This window comes from Armigeres subalbatus, chromosome 3 (assembly GCF_024139115.2).
Source record: "Armigeres subalbatus isolate Guangzhou_Male chromosome 3, GZ_Asu_2, whole genome shotgun sequence".
NCBI classification, from domain to species: domain Eukaryota; kingdom Metazoa; phylum Arthropoda; class Insecta; order Diptera; family Culicidae; genus Armigeres; species Armigeres subalbatus.
The window spans coordinates 147,996,500-148,015,623 of NC_085141.1; the positions used below are offsets into that span (position 1 = coordinate 147,996,500).

At 42.9% G+C, this 19,124-nt stretch overlaps 1 protein-coding gene and 1 long non-coding RNA gene across 3 annotated transcripts in view; one reads left to right on the forward strand and one right to left on the reverse strand.

Annotated features, from left to right (window-relative positions):
- Positions 1 to 19,124, forward strand: part of LOC134224077 (activating signal cointegrator 1 complex subunit 3) — a 28,258-nt gene continuing 9,134 nt past the window's right edge. Inside the window, exons 1-6 of the mRNA XM_062703310.1 lie at positions 1 to 183; positions 261 to 408; positions 467 to 734; positions 796 to 951; positions 7,996 to 9,814; positions 12,524 to 15,734. Of these exons, the coding sequence (XP_062559294.1) occupies positions 281 to 408; positions 467 to 734; positions 796 to 951; positions 7,996 to 9,814; positions 12,524 to 15,734 (5,582 nt within the window). The 5' untranslated portion in view covers positions 1 to 183; positions 261 to 280. The remainder of the gene's footprint in view (positions 184 to 260; positions 409 to 466; positions 735 to 795; positions 952 to 7,995; positions 9,815 to 12,523; positions 15,735 to 19,124) is intronic.
- LOC134224078 (uncharacterized) lies at positions 17,246 to 18,655 on the reverse strand. 2 transcript variants are annotated; one of them, XR_009982838.1, is made up of 3 exons: positions 18,498 to 18,619; positions 18,042 to 18,342; positions 17,246 to 17,975 (listed from the first exon to the last, which is right to left on the reverse strand). It is a non-coding gene; the product is annotated as an uncharacterized LOC134224078 (long non-coding RNA). The 2 variants fall into 2 exon arrangements; XR_009982837.1 differs by having other exon boundaries at positions 18,042 to 18,655.

Below are 19,124 nucleotides of genomic sequence, written 5' to 3' on the forward strand. Positions count from 1 at the left end.
AACGTTTCCTTTTCTGTCTGCACGGTTGATCAACGCAAGAAACGTTTGCAGTCTTTGCAGCAGTTATTTTGCCAAGAAATCGCGTTTTATTTCACATTTTGGAGTGAATTTTGTGTTGTTTTGTCAAAAAGTTTCTGTAGCAATCGTTTAATTGAAATTAGTTCTGAAGCGAACCGATATTTTGTGAGTATTCAACGTAAACAAGTTTAGAAGATTCCTTTAGCCAACATTACGAAATAACTCGAATTGTTTTCACGAAGTTCGGCACACCAGTCCGATCATGGGCGATCTACCTAAACTTTCTCGCTCGATGCGGGCCAACACAGATTTGGACATTCGCCGGGTGCTCATCAGTCGGGCTGAAGACCGTCCCAAAATACAGATGTTTCGCAGCAAGGAGGCCAAAAGGTGATTGATTCATGAAATTGTTAAAATGTGATTCGACAATTAAAGTTATGTTTTCTAGCGGTGTATCTTGGAAGGAACTGAAGTTGTTCATCAATCAAAAGGTGGATCCGAAAGAGGCGTCAGTATTGACGAATCAGTTACGTGACCTATGGAATCACTGTCGGGAAATGCTTGGCAGCGAGGAGAATGCCGTCTTAGTGGACGAAGCTGCCATTTTCATCCTGCGATTGTTCATGGACCAGAAGATTGTCATGTTGAAGCATACCTCACGCATTAAGAAGGTTTTTGGTCAGGTACCAAATGCGCTTATCAATAAGATGTGTGTGGTAAGGCTTATATTGTAATTAACGTACTCTGTGATGTATTTAAAAATTTCTGATATTTTAGCTAGTTTCTACTATGAGCAACCATTTGAACGAAAACTGTCGTAAATACCTAGAGGAAACAGAAAAAGAGAATCATGACTGCTCTGAATCTGCTTGGGGAGGACATATTAAATGCTGTATGCCAAGTGGTCTAGATGGAGATGTAAGCCTGCTAACGGTAAGTTTTTTTGTGATTCTGTGATGAAAAAGATTTCTATTAAAAGAAAGCGCAATATGCTTCATTAATGGTTGTTTTTTCGCTAGCTTATTTTTCATAGACGGAATTGGTTCAGTATTACACTTCAATATGTGCATATAATATATATATATATATATATATATTTTTTTTTTCTTTCTGAGCAATGGAGGAGGAATCTGCTCAATAGACATCCTGGCCTGTCATAAAACGAGTTTATACAATCCCATTGAATTCCACCTGACAGATACGTATTTCGACCTCAACGGTAAGGCCGTCTTCAGTGTCTCGTACTTGACTCGACTTACGACTGTACGAGACACTGAAGACGGCATTACCGTTGAGGTCGAAATACGTATCTGTCAAGATACAATTAAGTGGTGGAATTCAATGGGATTGTATAAACTCGTCTTTCATTCCACTAAAAAGCTCAAAATAATTTTCTTATCAGACATCCTGGGTTGTCCAGGAAGTGCGGAGTTAGGGGCCACCTCCAACATCAAACGAGGGAGGCAGGACTGCGTCCCCAACCCGCTAAACCGTTTCCATTGCCGCCAAGCCCATCGGTACGACCAGAAAGTAATGCTTCAAAGGGGGGCCAGTGCACAACGCACCCTCGAGGTTAGCTGCGTGTCCTTGCTGCATCGAACATCGTGACTCGCTTTTTAGAACAACACCATGGTATCGTGCCAGCGCATTGCCGGCTTTCCAGGTGGCCTTACCATACCCTATGTCCTCGGAAGGTGGGAAGGGTCGACTTCGCGCCTGCTTCCCTCTGCACGACTGGTATCACGAATGATGATGCCGCGTGCACCCCAAATTGACCTCTCTGCGATAGGGCCTATTCGCCAACACACAAAGGGACTTTCCGACGCGGTGCCTACGCCTGCCCTAGCCTTGACGAGGACCCCTTTCCGTCCTCGGAGTCGGAACCCGCCCGGTTGACCGACGCCGCGAAAGCGACGATACCATGTTGTTCTTCGCGCGGCCACTTGTTTGATAAGAGGATCGAGTTCGACCACAGGGCACCGGTATGACCCATGAAGCCGACTCCGAACCCTTGGACCACCTCTTATTTGCGCCTGAACTAGCCATTCCTCGAGTCCACGCGACGAGACTAACGCGCATCCGTACCGATCGATTCGTTGCATGATGTCTTCTGGCGAACGTTCGTAGTAGACTGAGTCTAGATTGGCATTTCTCCTTTACTTCGTTGAAATGTTCGTTGAAGGATAGGTGTCGATCTATGCGTACCCCCAGTACTCGAATCGATTTTCCAAGGATCCAAGGATCTTACCATCGATGTGAATAGGAGAATGAAGAACTCGATGATTGGACGGACATACGTTCGTGTAGGCACATTTTTCCACACTCAGGAGAAAGCCTACGGAGATGGTGATTCGAGCGTGATTCCAATGCATACTTGGAAAGAACGATTCTGAAGAAAATTTTTGAGGGCTGGGCTGGGCTAAGACATCGGGCATCCAGGCTTGATTGTAAGCCTTCATTGGCATCTCGGAGTACTTGATTGAGGGTAGCAAAATATGTGCCTGTCCCATATCCGGGTCGGAAGGCATGCTGCCGATGGTCAATATAGTCGTTATTTTCCAAGTAATGAATTAACCGGCGATTTACTATCCTCTCCATCACTTTGCAGATACAATTCGTGAGCGAGATCGACCTAAAATCTTTGGTCTCTCTACCGGATGTGCCATGTTTCTGGATTGGGACAACCAGGCTGTGTTTCCAACTGTTCGGGACAGTTACATTCCCATAAATCGTTAAGATGTCGCACTAACGTAATCTTGCCGGTGGTATTTTTTTTTAGGAGTGGGTACCCTACATCATCAGGACCGGTTGATCGTCCGTTAGATTTGGTCAAAGCGAATTCCAGTTCCCGGAGGCCAAATGGCTGATTAATCTCTAAACACTCTACATCTTCCAAATTTTGTATGTCGTTCAGAGAGGTTACAGATACTTGTTTAATACGACAAAAACGTTCATCGTATCCTTCGAGTGCCGAGAGTGATGCGAAGTATTCTCCCATTGTATTAGCGATGGTGTCCGGATCCCGTGTAATCGTTCCGTTAACTTTATTGCCATTCCGCGGGATATGCGCTTACCACTCAAAGAATTGACTTTGTTCCAAAGATCGTTGGTCGTTTGATTGGCATTAATGCTATTCACAAAATTTTCCCAGCTTGCGCTTTTAGCATCACGGATTATTTGGCGACATTCGTTTCGCTTGGCTCTGAAGTCAGCGAGCGCATGTTTCTTCATAGAATGGTCCATAGAAAGTCTTCACTGCTGCCTTGATATCGGGTGACCACCACTGAAGTGATTTAGTTTCCGGTTTGCAGCTGGTTTTGGGAATTGCGGAGAGAGCTGCTCGGTGAAGGGATTCTACGAAGTCCTGGATTTTGTTTCCGTGCGAATTCAACAGCGAATCAGTCACAGACTCTTGGAAGAGAGTCTAATCGGCTTGGTTATATTTCCATTTTGATCTGAGTGATATTTCTAATGGCATCTTGTCTAGGGAAATCAACAGGGAGTTGTGATCACTGCCCATGGTGTCATCCTCAGCGTTCCAGAGCAATCTGTTGACCACATTTGCGCTGGCGAAAGATACATCAACTGAGGATTCTCTTTGTCCACTGGTGTATGTAACTGAACCGTCGTTGAGGACAATGAAATTCAATGTCTCTACTACTTGCATTCAAGTTGATCCTCTGGTGTTAACTTTAGGACTACCCCATGCCGGATGGTGACCATTTGTATCCCCGGGGAACAAGATAGGGTTATTCGAGCCCCTGAGAAGTTCTGTGAGAGTATCTTTCAGATGTAGATTTTTGCCGCACGGCAGATAGGCGAATAAGACCGTTATTGGTATTGGATACTCTAGTTTGACTGCCACGAATGGAAGATCTGTGGGCAGCTGGATGGTGGTGAAAGGAATTGGTGTCAGGACTCCTATGGCCGCCGAGTGGAAAATATTTTCTTTGCACTTGAGAATCCACTGGTATTGTCCTCCCAATAGACGGTTTAGTCCTTTGATATTAGCTCGGTGGATTTCTTGATTTCTTGGGACCCTCCTTAGCCGTGCGGTAAGACGCGCGGCTACAAAGCAAGACCATGCTGAGGGTGGCTGGGCTCGATTCCCGGTGCCGGTCTATGCAATTTTCGGATTGGAAATTGTCTCGACTTCCCTGGGCATAAAAGTATCATCATGTTAGCCTCATGATATACGAATGCAAAAATGGTAACTTGGCTTAGAAACCTCGCAGTTAATAACTGTGGAAGTGCTTAATGAACACTAAGCAGCGAGGCGGCTCTGTCCCAGTGTGGGGATGTAATGCCAATTAGAAGAAGAAGGATTTCTTGAATTGCCAGAATATTGGGTTTGTAGTTGCGAACGAGATTCTCCAGATCTAGCAGGTTATTATAGTAACCATTAATATTCCACTGCAAGGCAAATGGGAATCTTCTAGTTCTGAAAGCGGCGGGATTGTCTTGAGCGATACGGCAAGGGTCTGTATTTTGAGCTGGTGTGTGGAATACGGGGCTGGAGTACGAAGGGAAGGAGGATGTTGCAGATTCGTTTGACGCTATGGTGGCGGCATTTGTGATGCTGGTTTGCGGTTGTTCACATCTTGTTTTTTGTGATGACAAAGCCGGTACTGAGGAGGATGATATTTCATTTGGTGTGACTGATATAGGAGGCCATCCTGCATGCTGCAAAAATGACCGATTTGTAAGGAGACTGTGCAGTGCCCATGAGGGACCGGCAACGGGTGTTCCAATATTGCGACCTTTCGCCTGCCTTGAGTCATATTTCTGGGAATCCGTTAGAGCATCTGGTGGGATAGCGTTTATGACCACCAAATGATTGATTTTAGATGGGATAGCATTGGTTAATAATCGTCTCCCAACTGCACTTACTGACCGGGAGTTGCCCTTCGGTTCCGGTAAGCTTGGGATTCTGCTGGTATAACGAGTTTAATTGTTCCTGTCCATCGATGTCCACATGGGGGAGAGTGAGGTTATCACGCGACCCATTTAGCACATGAATGTGTTTGACATTTTCTTCCGGGAAATCCTTGTGGGGGAGTGTGAGGTTATCACGCGACCCATTTCGTTCATGGATGTGTTTGACATTATCGTCCTGCAAATCCTTGTGGGGGGAGTGAAGTTATCATGCGACCCGATAGAGCATTCATTAATTTTTATTTTGGAGGCGGCTAACGGGAACTGATGAGAGATTCTTGATCCTGGCTGACTATGGTCATAAGCTTTTTTATCAGCTTCATCGGGTATATGAGCTCCGAATTCAATAGGTGACTGCTGCTGGTGTTGATTTCTGTAATTTGAATCGTCTTCTTGATTTTGCTTGTTGAGATTTTCGACTCCAATGTGCTTTTTGGGATACATTGTAGAAATGCAGAAGGGGTTACGAGTAAGGGAGAAGCAGTGACAAGGACGATCATTTAAGACAGCGTTTCATTCTCCTCGCCGGACGGTTCGATTGACGAAATATCATAGTCATCGGAGGGCGAACGTTCGTCCATTGTGTTGAAGGTGCCGGGGGATGGTTGGGAGATGTAGTTGGTTTGGGAAAGATACATATCTTCTGTGTCGGAAATATACATAGCTGAGTTATCGGGTTTCGTCCGTTTTGCTTCTGACTCAGGCTGTTTGTTACTGCAAGTTTCTTTCTCAGTTTTGATTTGGCTCCTGCGTCTAATGTTCCTGTATATTGATTAATGCTCGGATTTACATTGCGGGAGTTTTCAGCGATGGAATCCGAAAATGTCTTCTTCGTTGATACTGACGATGCAGATACGTATTTCGACCACAACTGTGTGGTCGTCTTCAGTGTCTTGTACTTGACTCGACTTTACAGTACAAGTACAAGACACTGAAGACGACCACACAGTTGTGGTCGAAATACGTATCTGCAAAGATAACGAAAATTAACTAGTGGAATTAAATGGACAGTACTTAATTCGTCTTAGACGGTTTAATACATTCCACTAAAAGAGCTTAATATATTTTACTGACGATGTATTTTGTTGGGCAGGGATTGAGGATGCTTTCTCGGATTTTTTGCTTTTCTTTTGTTTTTCGCTGGAGCAGGATGACTGGTTGGAGCAAGCGTAAAGTTTCTCGTATGCATCGTTCTCGTTTCTAAGGGCATGGATCTGCTCGTCTTTCTTCGCCGCTGATGATTCGAGTGAGGACACCCTAGCGACGAGTGCCATGCTTCCTCACGGTGTCTAACCTAGAGCTCTTTTGGATGGTCTCTTCCAGCGTGTGAATCCTTTGATCTCGGCAATCTATTCGAGTTCTCAGATCGGAGATTAGACTTCTGAGACCCTGAAGCTCATTTGTGATGTTCGAGGATTGATCAGCTGGTGATGAAGTCTGGAGTACCCGAATCGTCGCATCTTTTTCAGTCATTTGGCTAGAGAGTGTATCAACTTGGGCTTTGAGGTCTGATATTAGTTTATCCTTAAAGAAGCAACGCCAGCAAAAGAGCGGACACCGGTATTTGCCTCAAAGATCTTCCTTGCTTCGTGATATTGGATTCCTTGGTCAACCCTTATGTGCTGGATAGCATCTTCCGATTGGTATGCAGGGCACCTTCTGCTTCCTATTGCATGGCCGTCGAATTTGCAACGTGTACAATAAGTAGCATTGGTACACCGCTTCCCATCGACGACTGTGTGTAGCTGACCACAATTAAAACACGTCATGTTTTCTTGCTTGGTATGACCGAATTGGTAGTAGGGCCGAGTCTTAATTTTCATATAACCGATATCTATGTGTTCGGGGCGTGTTGTTCCACTGATGGTGAGTATTACCGTGGGAGTTGGTTCTCTGCCCTCGTTGGTCTTCCGGGTAATACGTTTAGCATCAATTATGTTCTGGTCCTACAAGCATGCCAATATTTCATCTTTTTTTTCCGTTTCGGAAAAAGCTCCCTCTATCCTACCGTTGATGAATTTTTCGATTGATTGCCTTACCACGAAAGGATGATCAGGCATGTTACCGTTAACTGATTCCATTTTCAATATAGCTAATTTCCCATGCTTGCCGAGTGGGTCCATATACGAAGGCAAACATGCTCCAGCGTATGTTCCGTCTATGTAGCTGGGAATCCCTCCTCCAGGAATATTGATGAGGGGTGGAAAACCCGCATCTACCGGCATTGTGTGGTGTGGACAATTGTCACATATGAAGATTACAAATTTCGAGCGCTAACCGTCAGTTCTAATGATATAATAATATCTAATTGCGTGCAAGGTGCCGAACAAATATATGGGACTGATTTTGATTACTTCTGCGATGGAACAATGGCTCACTTTAGTCTATTGTTATGCGAGTAGAAACGAGAATAAAATGTGATATATTATTTCGACCGATAACTATGATAAAACGATTCGATACGCCGCGAATTTTGGACGATTTGGCGCGGTGGAATCAATAATTATGTACGCTTCGCTAACTAAGAAAAGGTCGCGACGGTGTGGAAATAAATCCGAAAAGACACAACCGCATGTATCGGTATCTCTGAATGAACTGAAGAATCACTTGATGCAAATCCTCATACATACAATTTTCTTTCTCCAATTCAACACGATAATTTTTACAATAAATGGAGTAATCTGAATAGCCTTCTTCTTCTTCTTCGTTGGCATTACATCCCCCACTGGGACATTGCCGCCTCGCAGCTTAGTATTCATTCAACACTTCCACAGTTATTAACTGCGAGGTTTCTAAGTCAAGGTGCCATTTTTGCATTCGTATATCATGAGGCTAACACGATGATACTTTTATGCCCAGGTAAATCGAAACAATTTTCAATCCAAAAATTGCCTTGACCGGCACCGGGAATCGAACCCAGCCACCCTCAACATGGCAATCTGAAGCAGCATCTGAGCAATCTGAATAGCCTATTAGAATTAAAATAAATATAAATAAATTTTGTTTTTTTTTTCATATTCTATTTTTTGTTTTTATTTTCAGGATTTGACTCCTGTCCAGCCATTAGAAATGAAATCTGCTGCACATTTCTCTATGAAATACGACAGTAAAAAGGTTGAACAACAGCAACCTGGACCAAGCTCTTCAAAACCCGTGGACGAAAAGTACTCTCGAAGTTGGCTGACGAAACAAATGTCGCCGGATTTGATAGACAATCTGGTAGAGCTCCTCAAATGTGGCAAATCCAACGACGAGTTACAAGGAGAACTTTTTGATTTCTTGGGTTTCGATAAATTTGAGCTGATTGAGGAGCTGCTGCAAAACCGTAAGCTCATCATCGAACGTGTTAAAGCCATAGCACAGATAAACGTGTTCAAGGAAAAAGCCGCAAAGAAATTAGAAGCGATGCAACATGCGCCTTCCTACTTAATGCCTGTGATGATACAATCTGAATCAGAGAAGCAGTTGCGCAAGCAAGTCAATAAAGAAGAGAAGAAGTTGAAAAAGTTCCTCAACGCAGTGGGCGGCGAGGAAGAGGATGAAGAACTCGATCCTATGAAGATGAGACTGAACTATCAACAAAGTCTTCTAATGGCAGCCCAAATGGCACCCTTGTTGGACGATAGGCCTCCTAGGATCGTAGCCCCAAGACCCCCAACCCATGTAAAGTATCCAAACGTTTTCGATTCATATAGCGAGGCTAAAGCACATGTCGGATTCATTGCTGGTGGGAAACTCATGCTTCCGGATAATGTTGAACGCAACGATACTAAAGTTTACGAAGAGGTCAAAATTCCAGCCACCGAGCCACCACCCCTGTCTATTGGGAACAACCGAATACAAGTCGGTTCTTTGGATGAGATCGGTCAAATTGCCTTTAAAGGTTGTAAGGAGCTCAATAGGATACAGAGTATAGTTTACCCAGCTGCATACCATAGCAATGAGAATCTTCTTGTCTGTGCCCCAACCGGTGCTGGTAAAACTAACGTGGCAATGCTAACAATCGTCAATACCATTCGGCAATTTGTAGACCAAGGCGTCATTCATCGGGATCAATTCAAAGTAGTCTACGTGGCACCCATGAAGGCTCTAGCGGCGGAAATGACAGCTAATTTTGGCAAACGTTTATTACCCCTAGGAATCTCCGTCCGAGAACTGACAGGCGATATGCAACTAACAAAAACCGAAATGCAGCAAACCCAAATGATTGTCACAACTCCGGAGAAATGGGACGTCGTCACTCGCAAAGGGGCCGGTGATGTTGCCTTCATCAGCTTGGTAAAGCTTCTCATTATCGACGAGGTTCATCTGCTTCACGGAGAACGTGGCCCAGTCGTAGAAGCACTTGTTGCTCGTACCCTTCGGCTCGTAGAGTCTTCCCAGAGTATGATCCGAATCGTAGGCCTATCCGCCACTCTCCCCAACTACATAGACGTGGCTCGCTTTCTGCGTGTAAATCCGATGATTGGTCTGTTTTTCTTCGACTCACGCTTTCGACCCGTTCCGCTGAGCACCAACTTTATCGGAGTGAAATCGCTGAAGGCCCTCCAACAGCTATCGGATATGGACATTATCTGTTACGACCGTTGCATAGATATGGTTCGCCAGGGTCATCAGGTGATGGTATTTGTCCATGCGCGAAATGCCACTGTGCGAACTGCAACGATTATCAAGGAGTTTGCTCAACAGAAGGGTCATATACAGCTGTTAACACCAGAAAGTAATCCTGAGTACGGCAATGCAATTAAAGCAATTTCCAAGAGCAGAAACAAGCAGCTGGTGGAATTGTTTCAGAATGGTTTGGCGATGCATCACGCTGGAATGTTGCGGCAAGATAGGAACTTGGTGGAGAAGTATTTTGGTAAGTGTGTGTGATTGAAGCAAATTGTTATTTATAGACTAAGGTGTATAGACACTATTGACTTCTCCAAAGCCAGAATCACCAACACTTATGTCACTGTGTAGGATGTGTAAAATAAAAGTGGGTGGTAATCCAGTTGCAGCAAAACTATCACAAACACTTTGAGAGGAATACTGCGGAATCACGCATACTTCTATTCATTTGGAAAAGTCAATAGGTTCCATAGACGAGCTGAGGCGAAGGCGAGTGTAGCCAAACGAACTGTCAGTTAGTCGAACTGCAATTCAAAATAGCCAAACGAGCATGACGTCACGATTGCAATCCAAGCAACGGAGCGTGTGACGTCAAATTCATGTGGTACACTGTGAAAAAGTGGAAAACACACCTAATCGAAATAACCCAACCGTTCCTGCGCTCGTCTATGGAACCTATACTGCCGTGAATCGCATATCTGTCCCATCTTTGCTGGGTTTCCTATTCATATGGGACAAATATGCGATTCACGGCAGTATAGTGTCTATACTAAGGTGGGGCGAGATGGGTCAATGTTATGGATTTTATATAGGTTCGGGCGAGAGAGCGCAAACGTGTTCGTGAAATGTCGGAATTAGTAACAGTGTTCGTTTCGCACGACGCCGGCGGTGGCTCGGGTGCCGGAAACAAAAGAACGGTGACGTCAAACTCACACCTCATGAATGAAATTTGGTGTGAGTTTGACGTCAGCAATCAGCTGATCAGAAATGTTTACACTTTTTGAGCTACTAATACGAACAAAAGGCACGCTCAACCGGACCTGAATAAAATAAATGACAATGGAGATGGGTCATCTGGTAAGATGAGTCAGTGCCGTTTTTGAGCAACATAAATTTTAATGCAACATGTGGGGCAACATGGTCATTTTTTCAAATCTAAAGTTTTTTTAAACTATTCTGGTCCCAACAAAATTTTGGCCCGGTTAATTGCTTAATCACTTTCCGTACGTGTTTGAAGTTTGGGAAAGTATATTTTTGCATTTTACAAAATCACATACGTCCTTTTGAATAAGTACCCGAGATATATAAAACTCAATGTTTGTATGTTTGTGTGTATGCTCCAGTCTAACTTCTGAACCCATTATTGTATTGTTTAGTTATCGATCAATTCTAGACCAACATTTGAAAAGGGCGTAACAGCCAAAATTTATTCCTTCTGATTCTTTTTCCACATATATAGCTTTATATGTAGACGAAGAATCAGAAGGAATAAATTTTGGCTGTTACGCCCTTTTCAAATGTTGGTCTAGAATTCAACCATTTATCGAAATCATGGTTTGACCAGTGAAAAGCAATGATTAATGTGTTTCCTTCTGGATGGTGAATGTGATCCCTTCTTTAAAAATAGACGTTTGCCGGGAATAAGGCATCGGTGGATGTTTTTCCTTCTTTTCCATAACACCATTGATTTCCTCCAAAACAAGCAAAGCATAATTGTAAAAATTGATTTTGCTTAATTTTTAACGTGCTTTTCACCAGTTGTCGCACTAGTGGTCCCAATTTGGCCAGTCCCATAAGAAAACAATGGGATTTGCCAAATAAGGTACCAAAATTAAGAATAGTGTTACAACTGGTGCATGCGTTTCTATTATATAATCCATTTTGAGGATAATAACACATTTGTTTGTGGTTTTCACAGCTGTTCTAAGTTGTGCAGGAAGTAAAACCTTTCGCTTGATAGATAAAGTCCATCCACATGCCTTTTACTTATTTTTTAAAAAAGTAGTTGTTCTTATGTATGGCGACAATTGGTACACCCACCCTAGTCATACATTCTCCAATTGTTAAAAAAGATGGAATGTGCCGAAGCAAGTTCATTCGCAGAACAAGTACACCATTAGAAATCCCCAGAAAGTAGTGCTTCCATGTTTCATTCCGGATAGAAATAACTTCTTCGTACTTGAACATATTCTCCTGTACGGCACTATGGCTAATCGTGGCGGGTAGATCGTGAATTCTAACGACTACCGCCTCACTGTTGTTGTACCGAAAGGCTATATGATCACTCCAAAAACGAACTTTTGATAGGAGCCCCGGAGACCCGTTATATAGCGTTATATACCAATCGACTCAGCTCGACGAACTGAGGTGATGTCTGTATGTGCGTATCTATGTGTGTATGTGTACAAATTTTAGACAGTAGACACACTTTTTGGAACTTAGCATTATCCGATTTACTTGCAACAGGTTCCATTCGACGGAGGATCTTGTCCCATTGTTTGCTATCGAAAATTGGCCAGATCGCACTATGGGATCAGGAGCTATGGCCAATACTATTTTTTATGCCCTAAACACGCTAAAAAATACTCATTTATATTTTAGTATTTTTTGCACGAGAAAGGCACCAACACCGCTAAGTGGATTAATCAAGGTTTTTTTAGTGTTTTTTTGCACGAGAAGAAACAACGCCGCTAGGTGGATTTAGTTTTTTGTTTTTTTTTTAAGTTTTTTTTGGTAGAAATGAAAACTCTGCCGGGAATACAATTTGTAACCGAAACGTGAATAACTTTTCATTTAAAGCAACATTCATCTAAAGTAGAAAATCGTACCCTGTAAAATATAACTTGGTTCCACTGATACAACTCACTCATAATATAAACGTCAACTTTTTTATTTCTTTTACTAAGCGCTACAACATTTTATAAAAAAATATCAATCATTGTGCGTATCGTTTCAGCTGATGGAATTATTAAGGTCCTGGTATGTACGGCTACCCTCGCCTGGGGCGTGAACCTCCCTGCCCACGCAGTTATCATCAAGGGCACGGAAATATACGATTCCAAACATGGTACCTTTGTGGACTTAGGCATACTAGACGTTTTGCAGATTTTTGGACGAGCTGGGCGACCCCAGTTCGATAAAAGCGGCGTGGGAACGATCATAACGACACACGACAAGCTCAACCACTATCTGTCACTATTGACGAATCAATTCCCAATTGAGTCAAACTTCATCCAATGTTTGGTGGACAATTTAAATGCAGAAGTTACGTTGGGCACGATCAGCAATGTCGACGAAGCCATCGAATGGTTGAGTTACACCTATCTGTTTGTGCGGATGCGAATGAACCCTCAGTGCTATGGGTTGAACTATCAAGATCTTCTGGACGATCCAACGTTAGAGCGCAAACGTCGGCAGCTGATCAATACGGCAGCGATGGCACTGGACAAGGCACGGATGGTGCGGTACAACGAACGTACCGGGGATTTGAACGTCACGGATTTGGGAAGAACAGCATCGCATTTCTACATCAAGTATGATACTGTGGAGGTTTTCAATGATATGCTCAAGCCGATAATGAACGAAGCAGATATTCTAGCTATGATGTCAAACGCGCAGGAGTTTGAACAGCTGAAGGTGAGAGACGACGAGATGGATGAACTTGATGAGCTAACGAGGATTTGCTGTGAGGTTCCTGTTCGTGGTGGAAGCGAAAACATTCATGGAAAGGTGAACATTTTGATGCAAACGTATCTTTCGAAAGGATTCGTGCGATCTTTTTCATTGATTTCCGATATGTCGTACATTACGCAGAACGCTGTGAGAATAGCGCGTGCATTGTTTACAATTGTTATTCGACAGAACAATCCTATCCTGGCAGGAAGAATGCTGAACATCAGTAAAATGTTTGAACGTCAGATGTGGGAATTCATGACTCCCATGTATCAATTTCCTATACTATCGTTTGATGTGGTGGAGAAAATTGAGCAACGTGGGCTAAGTGTATTAGCGTTGAGAGATATGGAACTGAAGGAGATAGGGGACATGCTTCGGAATCATCGACATGCCCAAGTTGTGAAGCGATGCGCTGAAGAATTTCCGTTGTTGGAAATCGAAGCATCTCTACAACCCATCACAAGAACTGTGCTGAGGATACGAGTGTTTATCACACCTGCGTTCAAGTGGAATGATCGTGTACATGGTAAAACGGCTGAATCGTTCTGGTTGTGGATCGAAGATCCAGAAAGCAATTTTATTTATCATTCCGAATATTTCCAAATGACCAAGAAGCAAACTATGCGTCAAGAAGTTCAGGAACTGGTAATGACCATTCCATTGAAAGATCCCCTTCCGCCACAGTATTACATTCGAGCCACCAGCGACACATGGTTAGGGAGTTCAAACCTCGTTCCGTTATCGTTCAAGCACCTCATTCTCCCGGAAGTACATCCACCTCACACTGAGCTGCTGCCATTACAGCCATTACCTATCACTGTGCTGAATAACCGGAAATTCGAAACGCTCTACAATTTTACCCATTTCAATCCTATACAAACACAAATCTTCCACTGTCTTTATCATACGGATAACAATGTTCTGTTGGGAGCTCCCACCGGATCCGGTAAAACGATCGCTGCGGAAATCGCCATGTTCCGTGTTTTTAAAACACTCCCCAAAGGTAAAGTTGTTTACATCGCCCCGTTGAAAGCACTTGTCAAGGAACGAATCGATGACTGGAAAATACGTATCGAACAGAAGCTGGGTAAAAAAGTCGTTGAATTAACCGGCGATGTCACGCCGGACATCAAAGCCATTCGGGAGTCACACGTCATAGTCACAACGCCGGAGAAGTGGGACGGCATTAGTCGATCTTGGCAAACACGTGACTACGTGCGAGATGTGGCATTGATCGTAATCGATGAAATCCATCTACTGGGAGAAGATCGTGGCCCAGTACTGGAGGTGATCGTTTCCCGGACAAATTTTATCGCTTCGCACACCGAACGTACGCTGCGGATAGTGGGATTATCGACGGCTCTTGCCAACGCTCGAGATCTAGCAAACTGGTTGGGCATCGGAATGATGGGTCTGTACAACTTCAAGCCATCCGTTCGACCGGTTCCGCTGTCTGTTCATATACAAGGATTCCCTGGGAAGCACTACTGCCCTCGAATGGCCACTATGAACCGACCCGCTTTCCAAGCGATTCGCCAATATTCACCTTGCACCCCTGCCTTGATTTTCGTGGCATCGCGCAAACAAACACGCATTACGGCGTTGGATTTGATAGCCTTTCTGGCCGGGGAGGATAATCCAAAGCAATTTTTGCGCATACCAGAACAGGAAATGGATCAGATTTTGATGAATATTAAGGATAATAATCTTAAGCTGACGCTTGCGTTCGGTATTGGTATCCATCATGCCGGTCTACAGGAGCGTGACCGTAAAACAGCCGAAGAATTGTTCCTTCATCGGAAGATTCAGGTGTTGATCGCAACGGCCACTTTGGCATGGGGCGTGAATCTGCCGGCACATTTGGTGATCATCAAAGGAACAGAGTTTTTCGACGGGAAGTTGAAGCGGTATGTAGATATGCCTATTACAGATGTGCTACAAATGATGGGACGTGCCGGTAGACCGCAGTTTGGCAACGAAGGAATCGCGTGCGTTTTTGTACACGATGTGAAAAAGAACTTCTATAAAAAATTCCTGTATGATCCGTTCCCAGTAGAGTCCAGTTTGCTAGAGGTCTTACCGGACCACGTGAATGCGGAGATCGTAGCTGGGACCGTACAAACTAAGCAGGGTGTGTTGGACTATCTGACGTGGACATATTTTTTCCGACGATTGTTACGTAATCCGGCTTACTACAAACTGGAAGACATTGAGCAGGCTCAAGTCAATTATTTCTTATCTTCCTTGGTGCAAAACGTACTAGATACTTTGTTGAGAGCGGGGTGTTTGGAGATTGCAGATGACGATCGCGGGTTGAATCCGACTTCGATGGGCAGGATATCATCGTACTATTACATGTCGCATCAGAGTATGAGGCACTTTGCAGATCGACTAAGTCACGATATGAACTTCGAGGATCTGTTACGAGCCATGGTGGATGCTTGGGAATTCGAACAGCAACCAGTGCGGCACCACGAGGATGTGTACAATACGTAAGTATGAAAAAATCAAATGTATTTTTCTACAGGTGTTTGTTTATTTGAATATCGCTAAGCTGGGTGTCAGGCCATTTGGCCGAATGCCGTCTGGCCGAATGCCGTTTGGCCGTACGCCATTTGGCCGAATACCGTTTGGCCGAACGGGTCGTTTGGCCGAATGCCGTTTGGCCGAATGCCGTTTGGCCGAATAGTTGAAATTCTCCGAATGAAGAAAAAATGAATAAGAAGGAAAGAGAAAGAAGAAAGAACCACAGAAGAAGAAAGAATGAAGGAAAAAAGAAAAACAAAAGAAGTAGGAAGAATAAAGAAGAAAGAAGGAAGATAGAAGACGGAAGAAGGAAGAAGGAAAAGGGAAGAAGGGAGAAGGAAGAAGGAAGAAGGAAGAAGGAAGAAGGAAGAAGGAAGAATGGAGAAAGAAGAAGGAAGAAAAGAAGAAGGAAGAAGCAAGAAGGAAGAAGGTAGAAAGAAGAAGAAAGAAGGTAGAAGGAAGAAGGAAAAAGGAAGAAGGAAGAATGAAGAAGGAAGAAGGAAAATGGAAGACGGAAGAAGGAAGAATGATAAAAGAAGACAGAAGAAGGAAGATGGAAGATGGAAGAAGGAAGAAAAAAGAAGGAATAACGAAGTAGGAAGAAGGAAGAAGGAAGAAGGAAGAAAGAAGAAGGAAGAAGGAAGAAGGAAGAAGGAAGAAGGATAAAAGAAGGATAAAAGAAGAAGGAAGAAGAAAGAAAAGAAGGGCGTTCGGCCAAATGACCCTTTCGGCCAAATGACATTCGGCCAAACGGCATTCGGCCAAATGACCCTAAACCCTAAGTTGGGGTGTACCTGACACCACAAACAAACAAACGTAACAGCTAGAACAATGTGTTATAATATCCATCGCCCAGTTACTTTTACCGGTGTTGAACTTAATCTAGAATTAAAAAAACACCTAAATAAAGATAAAAAACAGTTACTTTACCACATGTTGCACGAAATATAGTTTAGTACGACAATGTCAACAGAAGGCGCTAGTGTGAGATCTCAAATACAAAGGTATCCGATGCGCGGGCCCCTGGTTGTGAAACTCTCAAGCAGTTGAATTTAAAACGACCGTTGAGCTTATGATCGATGGGAACTTCATCAGTGTTACGTCTGTTTGTCGGTGCTGACACCTTGAAAATTTGAAACATAACCTAAACCTCATCGAACCAGGCTACGGACGCCTTTATATCGTGTCCTTTTTGTGTTATCATGGTGCAAGATTCTTAAACGCTTTAAAATATAATGCAGATAACAAAATGTATTTTGCCGCAAAACTTCTAACGTCAAACCAATCTGTCACGCCAAATGTCATCCGCCTGCCAGCTGTTGTCAGTTTGTCATTTTCCATTCTGTTCCAATATGAATTGAGTTATTGATTCATACAAAGACATCAAACGTGAAATATTTAAAGAATTACAAATATAAAAGTTTGATTTTGATTTGTATGAAGCTCATTGCTCCCGAACAAGAATAAATGGGTAATGCTATTAAAATCATGTCATTAGCTTTTACATACCTATATGATGGCAGACTAGAGCAAGTAACTCAGTATTATCCCAAAAAAAAAATTCCATTGATACTATCTAGTAGAGAGTAGAAAAATCAATTCACTGTCGATTCAAAAGTCACCCATTATCTACTTTCAAAATGAAAAGTTCGAACTTCCGAAATTAATTGTAGAGCTGTGAAATTGAAATCATGCCCCACAATCCGAAAACACGTTTTTAATACAGAGAGGCAAAAATTTGGCATTGCTTTGCTTTATCCCAATGTATTTTCTACAATTATAATAAATAATTATTGTTATAATTTCATAATGTTCTTTATTCTTTATTTCCAACTTAAATTTATTACTTCATAGGGGTAGATTAATCTGTAATAATTGTGGATCCAGACATTTAATTGTTCTTATTTTGAATCCATCCTATGTTGTCTTTGGGGTACGATTCTTTATTAATTTAATTTATCGGCTAGATAGGAACGAATCATTATTTTGTTCTGGAATAAAAATTCATTAAACATTTTGGTCAGATACTGCAGCCGATTTTCACTCCACTGCAACACGGACCGATCGCAATAGCGTTGCCCACAACACTTGAATAGTCGCACTGATCTCGGAGTCTTACTGTGGCTCGCCACCATCTCATCATGTGGTCCCGTTTCTTTTTGCAATTGCAATCCACATTGTTTGACGACATCCTTCCGTCGACATTCCTAAAAACATGTTTATCTATCAGCAATAGAAAAGCTAACATATAGGAATCTTTGTATCGAACTTACATTTATTTTTTTCCTATGGAATCGCCTGCCTTGGTGTAGGGTCCCGCGGAATACACTTTGTTGGTTGAATTTTGCCTGCTCCGTCATTCAGTCCAAAACTGTCACATCGCTGTCTGTTCGGAAATCAATTTATTCTGATAAAGTTGGTACAATCAACGTCACTATCGCGCACATATTTCGGTTGACTTTAACACTATTCGCCAGCCTGGGATGTTTGCTTGTCACTTCTTTCCAAAGGTGTGTTGATCACGCCTGGTATTAACATAGGAGCGAAAGAAACACTTGCTGCTCTGAACTATTACTACACACTTAATTTTTTTTACCGGGATCTCAGCAAAATGGTCAACTTTTACCGAGATTCGCCCAGCCGTGCCCCAGCAACCATGTTTTTTGCCGAGATTTCTGTCAAAATTGCTGAAAATCAGCAAATATTTTGCCGAAAATCAGGTAACAAACGTCATTTCTGTTGAAATATCAGTTTTTTATTTTGCTGGCGCACGGCTGTGCGAATTTTTGCCGAGCTGCAGAAATAAAAACTAAGTGTGTAGCACTATTATTTAAAGAAGTTAGATTTGAAACGTTTTGTTATTTGCAAACTAATTTGCGAAACCAAAATGAACTGATTTGCGAAGTATTTTTGTTTGTTTTGATTTCGCTCTGATAGATTCTTTCTGCAGATTTTCCCATTAGAAATCTTGTTGGAAAGAAAAAAAATAGAGAAATCGACATTGTTGTTTCAAAAGGGCGAAAGTCGCAAACGTAAACATTGACTTCTTCTGCTGATTTCAGGAAGATTAGAGACTTCTGGTGGTATTTTCCACTTCCGTTTGATAGAAGGCGCGGAGCGCCACCAGTTCCAAGTGGTTGTTAGCTGGGAGTGGTCCTAGTTGTTGAGGAATTTGCAGGAAAAGGCATTGTTTACGTTTGCGACATTGGCCCTTATGAAACAACCGTGTCGAAATGTCAAAAAAATAATCGCGTGCATGCTGCGTTCCTGTGGGGAAAAGCGGTGACTTTGCGGGAGCTTTCGCCGCAAATGAGACGCGAGTCGACGCCGCGCTAACGCAAGTGCGTGTGCATGAT